Source organism: Procambarus clarkii, chromosome 34 (genome assembly GCF_040958095.1).
Source record: "Procambarus clarkii isolate CNS0578487 chromosome 34, FALCON_Pclarkii_2.0, whole genome shotgun sequence".
NCBI classification, from domain to species: Eukaryota; Metazoa; Arthropoda; class Malacostraca; order Decapoda; family Cambaridae; genus Procambarus; species Procambarus clarkii.
In genome coordinates this window covers 36,630,567-36,641,518 of record NC_091183.1, presented here as the reverse complement: position 1 = coordinate 36,641,518, position 10,952 = coordinate 36,630,567, and the positions used below count along the sequence as shown (strand labels likewise).

At 39.1% G+C, this 10,952-nt stretch overlaps 1 protein-coding gene across 8 annotated transcripts in view; it reads left to right on the top strand.

The window, feature by feature from the left end:
* Window positions 1-10,952, top strand: part of LOC123762050 (TOM1-like protein 2) — a 29,685-nt gene that overhangs the window by 4,876 nt on the left and 13,857 nt on the right. For 3 of the 8 annotated variants that reach the window (XM_069335819.1, XM_069335817.1, XM_069335824.1), the window contains exons 2-6: window positions 225-311; window positions 7,949-8,115; window positions 8,576-8,672; window positions 10,028-10,134; window positions 10,821-10,904. In XM_069335819.1, the coding sequence (XP_069191920.1) occupies window positions 225-311; window positions 7,949-8,115; window positions 8,576-8,672; window positions 10,028-10,134; window positions 10,821-10,904 (542 nt within the window). The other 5 variants (XM_069335820.1, XM_069335818.1, XM_069335823.1 and 2 more) reach the window with 4 other exon arrangements.

Here is a 10,952-nt window from a genome sequence, read left to right as displayed (position 1 = left end):
GACAGTCATTATCTCCTGACGGAGTGAATCACACAATTCCCCAAGTGGCAACTCTCAACACAAATGCAAGAACACATTTATAAAAGCATTTTATTTTTTTTCCCTCTAGTAAAGGCTCATATTGCAAGATTTCTTTTAGCGACTCTGAAATAAGGCCAATGAGCGCCTAATTACCGTAGAGTGTGGCTAATTAAGCCATAATATAATCTTTTTATTCCTTACAGGGAAAGTGAGAGAGATGATGACGTCACACAACAAAATGTCGTTCTTCGGAGGCAACCCGTTTGGGACGGCCGTGGGCCAGAAGATTGGTGAGTGTTGGTGTCGTGGGGCGTGCCTGGTGCTGCTGGTACTGCTGGTGGGCGTGGGAGGGTGCACCGCGGGCGTGGGCGGGGGCCATGGGCGGCCAGGTGACAGCCAAGAGGGGGGAGAGTGGGTTGTTGACAGGTGGAGTGTTTGTGAGTCAGCTGTTGTCGTCTGCTGCCGCCCGGGTGTCAGGGCCCCCCTAGGTGGTGTGACAGGTTACAGTGATGTGGCAGGGTCCCCAGGTGGTGTGGCAGGGGGGCCCCAGGTGGTGATGTGGGTCCCCAGGTGGTGTGACAGGTTACAGTGATGTGGCAGGGTCCCCAGGTGGTGTGGCAGGGTCCCCAGGTGGTGTGGCAGGGTTCCCAGGTGGTGTGGCAGGGTTCCCAGGTGGTGTGGCAGGGTCCCCAGGTGGTGTGACAGGTAACAGTGATGTGGCAGGGTCCCCAGGTGGTGTGGCAGGGGCCCCAGGTGGTGTGGCAGGGGCCCCAGGTGGTGATGTGGGTCCCCAGGTGGTGTGACAGGTTAGAATGATGTGGCAGGGTCCCCAGGTGGTGTCGTTGGTCCTCAGGTGGTGTGTCAGGTGGCTCTTATATAGGCCTGCTTGTTACACATGATTGGTATGAATGTAATGCCTTCATAACTTCACAAATTGATGGTGATAAGCTTAGTGGCTCTCTTCACACTTGTCTTTAATAAAAACAATAATCATTGTCATCGGACAGGCAGCCAGTGTATATATATACATGCTAGGCTTATATCAAACTGGCCCCCCTTCCATTCCCCAGTCTTCAAGATCAAATTACTGACCCTCTATCCACAGGATGTAACCCCACAAAAAGCTGACTAACTCTTGGGAACCTATTTACTGCTGGGTGAACAAAGGCATTTGTTGATAGGAAATGCACCCAACCATTTCTGCCCAGGGGTGTAAACCTGGAATTCTCAGTTAAGTCGAGAATGAACCCGACTGTATTACCGGGACCTTGCACTTCACTCTTGTACAGTATCTTTGATCTTCATTATCAGTGACTTGGCATATTTTTTTTTGTCATCTGACTATCACAGATTTAGTGTGTTCATAATTAACTTCAATGGGCACTTTGAACAGTGGCAGACATCTGTCCATGGGATATTCTGGGTTGTATTCCCAGATATTCCCAGATATTCTGGGATACCAACCTTACTTTTAAATTCTTGAAAGTGTATGTACACATACACTTTCAAGAATTTAAAAGCAAGGTGACAGCATCCAGAGTTGTAGTGTCTGCATCAAACTATCATTGAATAATGGTGAATGGCATTTGAATAATGACTTAGAATGGTGAAAATAGGTTAAACAGAAAAAGTGTGCCCCCCCCCCCCCCCCATGAAGTTTAATAGTATTTTAAAACACCGCTTAAGTACTAAACTAAAAAACATAATTACAAGAATTACTTTCAGCAAAACAATTCGGGAAGCTGATGACGATGACGTGGGCAAAGATGGCCACAAATAAACAAAAGATAACCAGTGACGAACAAAAATCCTTTGTTACACATAACAGTATTGCATTGTATTTTCAGAACAAAGGCAAGATTAGTTTATTAACCTCTTGTGAAAACAAAGACTGCAAAAAGACACGTGTAATTTGTTTTTGTAGCAGACAAGGCATTCCCAGCATCAATTATTTTGGAAATTTGTATTGACATTCTTGGTTTTTGCTTCAAAGTTGTTCAGTTTTAGTCCCTTTATAATACTTGCTACAAAATTTAGTGTGTTTCAAGACTTGTATAAACAATGGAGAATTTACCCTAATTCAGGCTTTGAAAAGTATAGCTTCTATCAGGTTAAGCAAGTGAAATTTAATTTTCTTGTTTAGGTTATTCTTAAATTATTTCTGATTTAGCTTTAGGCTCTAACAGGACTATTTTAAACTAACATTTTAATATGGATTTTGTAGAGGAATTAAATTATACTGGTAAGACTGCAGCTAAGAAATCTTTTGCAGAAAGTTGACCATGAAATGCATTAAGAAAAGTTGACCTTTAATGGGGCTTAAGCAGGTTTGACGAGTTTCATTCAGGGCAGTTGGGCACAGCACCCTGGGTGTTACAGTACATGGGTGGGTGAGTGCATGGGTGTGTTGCAGTACATGGGTGGGTGTGTTACAGTACATGGGTGGGTGAGGCATGGATGTGTTGCAGTACATGGGTGGGTGAGTGCATGTGTGCTGTGCATGTTAAGGTAACCTGTTCAAGGTTTGGGAGGCTCCAGCAGGCTGTGACACTTTTATGCAAGGTGACTGTTATTTGGCCTTGGTGGTTTATCAGGCAAATCTGTGTGTGTGTGTGCAAGGTGTTACTTGAGTTGTTGGTATTGTATGTATCTTGTGTATCAACATCTGTTTTTAATGCTTTGCATTTATTAACACACACACAATACCAAACCATTTCTTCCTCTATCATAATTACTACATATATTTCTCTCTAACACACACCGTATATTTGACATCTATGATGCAGTTCATAGATATCAAACTCCCAGGTGCCTATTTACTACCATGAGAATACACACATCAGGTGACAGAAACTGCCCATTTGTCACGGCCTTGACCTGGAATTAAACCCAGATCCTCAAGATTACGACTACATGTGTAGGAGTGTGGGTGGGGGTGGGCATTTGTGGGGTGGATGGGTGATGGGGGAGGGTGGGGGAGTGAGTGGGTTTATTTACTTTTATTATTTTTTCAAGTTAAAATTATTGGAAATATTTAAGTTCATTATGTAATACAATAATCAATTAATACAGGTACTGTATATTTAGTTTTCAATACTGCATTCATATACGTTAGGCAGGCAATAGCCAATACAGTGTACAGTATTTAGATTGTTCACTAATTTATAGTTGTGTGAGGAAATAAGTTGAAATTAATGATGCAGTGCATGATAGGTTTTCCAAAACTACAATTAGCTTGGTAGTGATGGATTTAATTACAGCACTGTATAGTATGTCTTATGACTGGGATGGATAAATGGATGCGTGTTAATGCCTTTATTAATGTGTTGGAATTTCTACTTATTCAGGGCATGATTGGCTCAGTAGAGAAATTTGAAGGGTAATTGTCATTATCCTTTGATTAGTAAAAGTTCATTGTTATTTAAATGCTCTTATATTTATTTATTTATTTATATACAAGAAGGTACATTGGGGGTAAACAGAGAACATAGAAATTAAGTTGAATTTACATTCTTGTAAAGCCACTAGCACGCATAGCGTTTCAGGTAAAATACATTCAACATGTAAAATACTAGTATGTTGAATGAAATAAAGTAGAATAGTCATGTTGCAAAATCAACTTGCATGAAAAAAGTGATGTACTAAACACGCTTCAACTTTGAGGTTATGACAGTATTCCTAGATCAAGCTATGCATATTAATTATTAACTTTTTTAGAACTGAAATATTATGAGTAATGTTTACTGACGATAGAGTTAATGTGGTGACATTGACGGCTGTGGCAGTTTGGTAGTGAGGAGGCGTGACTGCTGGCAGTCATGTATGACAGTTGGTTGCTCAACACCACTCTTTTTGTCCCTTGTGCATGAGTTTCGCTTTAGGTTGCAGTAGTGAAGTTATACCTGTGTTGTGTGTTGTGCCAGTTAAAAATATTCACTCGAGAAATATGTAATGTTTATTAGAAAGCAGGAGAATCTTATCTGTATTATATTTCATTCTGTTTAAGTGAAAGTTGTGTGGTGTTATCTGCTGTGTTTTGCTCCTGGTAACTACTTCAACAGTCAGTGGTCAAGAGATACTTTACACTTACAAATTTGCAAGTACCGTAAAGATTTCTGGTGATTAACTAACAACTTCAGATGGATGTAGTACAGTATATAATATTGACTCATTTTTTATTCGGCTATTATCATTTAAAAAAAAAAGTTGGCCAGTATGTGAACAAAAGTAAACAAGTGTATGAGTGGTTGTAGGACTTGAGTTATTTGTTATGTATCATATTAAACAAAATTCAAATGTAGATTCTTTTGCAAGAGCAATTTTTTGTGTATTGGCAGAGGAAGTTGACATTTGTAGCAAGCCTTGGTGTCCTTGTGTTGATCAAAGCACAAAGAAAGGTGAAGTGTTTTGTTTGGACCGTGTGTTCCTGCCACAGTAATTTGCTAGATTGTCTGGTTTACTCAGTGTGTGTGTTTGTGTGTGTGTGTGTGATTCTGTGTTTGCAGTTATATGAGTAGACCTGTGTTTATGGTGTTCAATCTTTATCATAAAAAAATATACTGTATACTGTACTAGACAGTATTTAAAGTTTCCAATGGTTTTGGCATATCCTGCCTCTTTGAAGTCCATTCCAGCTTCCTACCACTGATTGTAAAGAAGTACTTCATATTGTCTTTCTACATACTGTACTGTAACTTGTTCATAAATTGTAGTCATCACCTCCTTTAGGTACTGTATCCCTGATTAAAGTGTGGTACTCGAAGATTTTTACAGGATTGTGTTTTTGTGATGTGCAGAGGCAAAAACAACCCGAGTTGAAGCCTTAGGCAAGGTGGGAACATTAGGCACAATGCTTTCATTGTTTATTGTTAACTGAGGTAATTGTGGACATGAATTAAGTCAATTAGTAGATTGTGTTCAAGGAATAAGGCAAATATGGCAATGACTAATCTAACCAAATTCGATACCTGTCCTAAGATATAAATCCCAACAAAAATTAATCAACCCGTCCTCGACTCGAGTCCATTATATCCAGCGGTCAACCCCACAGATACATTTATAAATTTTTACATGCTGATCATTCAAAACAGGAATTTTCTCAAATATAAATTACTATAATATACTGTATTAGTATATTGTGTATATATATAGGCATAGGTTAGGTTAGGTGTTTAGGTTCTGTTGGCGATTATTTGTAGTACGTGGGTGAAGCATTTACAGCGTTGTGGTTCGAACAAAATTCGTCGGTGAAGCATTTGTTCCGGAAATGTTCGAACGTCATCAGTTGTGCGAGTTGTGTGCAAACCGTTTTTCATTCATAAATGGCTGAAGTTTGATGGGTGCATGGAATCAATTTTGGGTCTTTGTTTGGAGTACGGGCTGAAATTAATATACAGTATATGCTCAGGTAGACTAATTTGGGCCAGACTACATCTATATTGCCAAGAATTCCAGTTCTGAGCATTTTAGTTTGTCAAAATTTGATGCAAATGTTTTTTTTTTTTTATTGCCAAAAATTACAAAAACATTTTATATAGACAAATAATTTTTAACTAATTTGAAAGAATAAATAGGGATTTTTTTTTTTTTTAACCTGGAGATGATTGAGAGTTTTTCTTATTGAGATCATTTCTTGTTTTCGTGTGTAGTCATAATGTGGGTGCTGGTTTACAGCAGTAAATGCAGTTGTGTACAAAAGTGCTGCATATAACTCCTTATACAAAAACGTTTGACCATTACCATATTTCTATTATAACAATTTTGGCCACATCCATAATACCCCTGTGTTTTATTATTCTATTGCATTCTCTAGTCTTCCACGTTGGTGGTAATATTGATGAAAAGTATATTAACACACAGTACAATACTGTACATCACAGCTAAATTTTTCTAAGTTTGATTAAAGAAACATACAAGAAGTTTGTATAAAAGAACGAGTCTTCAAAGATGGCTTCGACATCTGTCACCCAGAAAATAGGTACAGTATATATAAACAATGAACAAATCCACAAGGGCCGTGACAAGGATTCGAACCTGCATCCGAGAGCATCCCAGACGCTGCCTTAATTAAGGCAACATCTGGAATGCTCTCTGATGCAGGTTCGAATCCTCGTCATTGCCCTTGTGGATTTGTTCATTTGATGCATCACGCAATTGTGATTTCTGTGTGTATATAAGCAATGTTGAATGTAAAGAAATGTCTTTCTGTGGGGGGGGGGGAAGGGGCTTGATACGTCATGCATCACATGAGCTCTAGTACAGTAGTTCTTTAATAGCCTACTGGAGACGAGAGGTGGCTCCCTTCCCTCCCCTCAAAGGTGCAGGGAGCAGGGGGAATTTAAGATCCTCACTGAAGAAACAAAACTCCAAAAAAGAAGTGAAGCAAAATGGATAACTACACGATTCCCAAAGTAAACAGAGAAAGGGTCCGAAGCAAACCACTAGAGCAGTAGGAAGGGAAGTGTAGAATAAAGGCTGGAGGGAGAGGATCCTGCCTCACTGCTGCAAACGTGCAGAGCCATGGTCTACACCTGATGCTTGGTCAGACAGGAAGGCATCATCCAAAACTAAAAGATTGGAGCCAAATACACGCCTCTTGAGAAACGGAAGGCTTCGTAGTCCTGGTATTCCACGTAAGGACTGAGCAGGACACCCAGGAACTAGGGACACTCGCTGGATGAAGTGAAAAGATACTGAATACAGCACCAGGAAAAATGTCTGTGAAGGGCGTCTGTGGCGTGCCATATATACAAGTACGCAAATCTCAGAGCCTCAGAGTGGTCAACAACCCTTACACTACTCATGATGAGGCACACACTACTGGAGGATGGCCTGTATGGCATGAACATCTGAACCCACCAGGGAAGTAATCCTGCCAGGGCATGGGCAACATTAATGAGTGCCTAGGGAAAGGCCCTAAGCATATTAATCTCAAATAGTTTCCAAAAGTTTGCACAACAAGAAGGAAGGCTTGTAAGTACATGCACATGAAGCAAACCCAAAATATTGAAATGATTCACTCACAAATTGGGGCCTCCACAGGACAAGTCCAAAAGATGGCCAACACTTACCTAGATTGTCTGAGACCAGAATGGCTGGTGATTAGAGGAACAGTCCCAAGTGTCAGATGTCTGGCAGAAGACTGAGAATTGTTGACATGAGGCGCTAGCAGCTCCTGTGATCAGCTATCACTATGGGAGTATGACCTAACTAGTGGTTGGATTGTTTGCAGAACTATTTGGTGCTTTGTTAACTTTGTGAAGCTTGTAATTGTCAGTTTTGCCTCATTTCCTTTCTAGAGGTTTGTTTCTTCAGTGTGGATGATCTTGAATCCCATGCTCCCTGGGCCTAATGTGAAGGAGGGCCAGGTTTTTGGCCTCTGGTAGGTTATTAAAGGTCTCCTAGGGCTGATGTGACACATAGGGAGTTCTCAGTGTGGCTAGCTACAGGGCTCCCACCATTGGCCCCATCTTCTAGAATTTATTTATCAAGTACTGTATTTGAGTTGTTTCTGACAATACATGTACAATGTTTTTTGTGCTTTAATAATAGTGTACAGTGCTGTGAATGTCATTTGAAGTAAAGCTTTTGCATTGCCAAGCAAACATACAATATCTGCAAAATGTAACTTTTTAAAAGGTTGCTAATGACACTGTCATGTCATTAGCAACCACTAATTGCTTAAAATTATCTTTACTGCTTATACAGTACAGTACATTGTTGTTTTTACATTAGTTGGAATGCTTGCAGCATACATAAATTGTTCATTTTGGTCCATGATCCTTAAATAACATTGGAAAGGTATAATTGGTAGGGTTATTTAGTATGCTGAATAACCAGTCCAGTCCCCATTCACATAGGATATTATTTTATATTTTACTCATTTTATTTTTCAACCCATTACCATTTTCTCTTTTTTAAATTACAGAACAAGCAACGGCAGAAACGTTGCCATCAGAAGATTGGGGGCTTAATTTAGAGGTGTGCGACTTGGTCAACGAGTCGGAAGATGGTCCTCGGGATGCCATTAAGGCCATCAGAAAGCGTCTGGCCACCCAGCCCAAGAACTACACAGTTGTCATGTACACACTTACAGTCAGTAAACTATGTTTTGAGTTTGAATTTGTTCATTTATGATCACTTGCAAGTTAAATTTGTGAATTAAAAAGGATAAATAAATTTAATACAGTAGTGTACAATAAATATTACAGTATGGCCTCCACAGTTTTACACGTACTGTACTGTGTATTGTACTCTTGTTCAGATGTACAAATTTGCACATGCAACCCTCTGTTGAAATCTAATTTCTCCTTGTCTCCTTGTTTTCTCCTTGCCTTAGTGTTTGTGTCAACTTTTCATGAATATGTTGATCTTTAAACAAATTTTTTCCAAATAGACTCTAAAGTCAATCAAAGTTAACATAATTCTTTATAATATCAAAGAAAACAGTAAACTTACAAAAAAAAACTTGTAATGTTTACTTGAAATGAATTGTAGACTGATTCTGTTGTAGTCAATGAACGACCATATATTATGTATGGCTAACCTTCCACAGTTGTTGGAGTCGTGCGTCAAAAACTGCGGGAAGCGGTTTCACGTTCATGCTTGCAGTAAGGACTTTGTGCAGGATTTAGTAAAGCTCATTGGTGAGTGTAAGTCTTGTATATTGTGTTTAAATTGAATAGTCTATCTTTTGAACTATGGACAGTTGTATGCTTTGATAACTTTAGACAAATGGTCAGTGATCCATATTGCCATATTTGCATGCAGCAGTTTTAAGTCCTGAATAGATCTAATACTTGTCAGAAGATCAGATTTGACCATGTTTGAGTAGGGGTTAGGTAGATTTCTATGGCTTCAGTGTTAAGACTGGCCCTACTACTAAAGTTTTGTCTTAACTTACTGACCTGAGTGGAAGCAATGAGGTTGAATACAACTCAAAGTAATGGCAGTGATGTAGGGAAATGTCAAGAAGAGAGTAAACATTATTGTAGATGACATTTAGGCTGTAAGGGCTTTAGCAAGTCTGATAATAAAGTACTTTCAGGTAAAGAGACATCTACAATGAAGTTTGGTCATTACTTGAGGTGTGTTTAGGATGTCATCTCAAGAGTAACAAAGACTACAAGGCATTATAGCTAACCTATTAATAGTAATGCATATTCATAACCATGTAGCCGATAGTTAAGTTTTACTTCAATTCAGATTGCCCTCTATAGTCTGGCATCGTGCAACAAAATTTCAAGCATTTTTATAAAACTTGCCTTCGGTATCTTGTATTTTCCATGTTTCCATACGAAAAAATTCCCATCCTCTGATTGAAACACCACCCATGCCAGACATCTATTAATGCCGGGGGTGCCATAGACTGAAATGACTGTGGTGCCATTCTCGGTCATCTTGCATTAATTGTCCACATGTCTTCTACATTCTTAAAATGCTTTTGTACCCATTCTGAAACAAATGACAGGGCTACTGCTGTATTACCAAAATTGTTAACATGAAGGTGTGTACCAGTAATGCTTACCAGGTTGTAGGGGAGGAACTATGGCAGTTCTGAAAACTCCTTAGTCTGGAATGCTTGTGTAGTGAAACCTGCCAGACCATTGAGAGGCTATAATTGAGTAAATACTAATTCTTATAGGTTTATGTAAACTCTCTTAGAATTGTATGTACTTTACAGTACTGTTTAAAATAATTTAACTTCTCATGTATAAAATAAGTTTAAAAACTTGTTATTGATGATATGTGCTGAAATAAACCAGTCATTTAGATTAAATTATATTAAAATCTGCATGTCATTAGCAATACACAATGAAATCACATTAACATGATGTATCAGAGAGAAAATCAGTAGGAGCCATGACGAGCTATGCTCAGGAGTACCAACTGTGTGGGTTGGAATCCTAAACGTGGCTCTACTGATTTTTCTCATTACCGATAAATATCTGGTGCGATGAAAGAGCATTTTAGTGGGTCTAATACTGAGCACGTCTGACTGTGGCAGGTCCCAAGAATGAGCCTCCTGCTGCTGTGCAGGAAAAGGTTCTCCTCCTCATCCAAGCTTGGGCAGATGCCTTCCGTCACCAGCCAGAACTCTCGGGAGTTAGTCAGGTAATTGTGTTTGTGTTTACTGGAGTGAATGCCTCTTTAGGTGGAATAAACCTGGTTCGGTTTTGGAAAGGACATGTTTTTTTATGTACATAAATTAAATTTTTTAAATTTTAATACATAAAATTTAGTATTAAGCACCTTTTGAAACCGAGATGTTATATTGTATTATGAAGTGCTGCAAATGAAAAGATGGGTATGAAAGTCTCCATCACTTATCTTGTTTGATTTGTGTAAACTTGTTCCTATTTCCCTCAAGTTAGAATCCTCATGGTTAGGGCAGGTGGACATACCACACCAGCACAGCAGGGAACTTTTTACCATATCTACTGGGTTAGTCTGATGCCAGGGAAACACTCAATCCAGCCAAGAATGTAAATAGAACAGTGTCATAAATTTTAAAGCCTTTAAAGCTGTAACTTGTAGAAAAAAAGATGCACCTTTGCCAATTACTAAATGGCCCACTGTTACTATCCCTAACAGCCACAAGTTGGCAGTATTGACACCACAAGAAAGCCCTACAGTTCAATACAGTATCTGCTCAGAAATGCTGTTTATATACAGTATTCTCAAGGCTTATTTCTTGCCTCCTAAAATCAGGGTGTATTAATTTTGCAGTAAGGTATAGTGTGAGAGTATATAGAGTATAGTATGGTATATGGATAACATTAATTTATTGTTTGTTTCAGGTATATGCAGAACTCAAGTTTAAAGGTGTTGAATTCCCCATGTCCAATCCGGACACCATGGCTCCCATCATCACCCCGCAGCGAGTAAGAAACATACACTTGCTCTAGTTGACTCTTAACTCTAACCCTCTG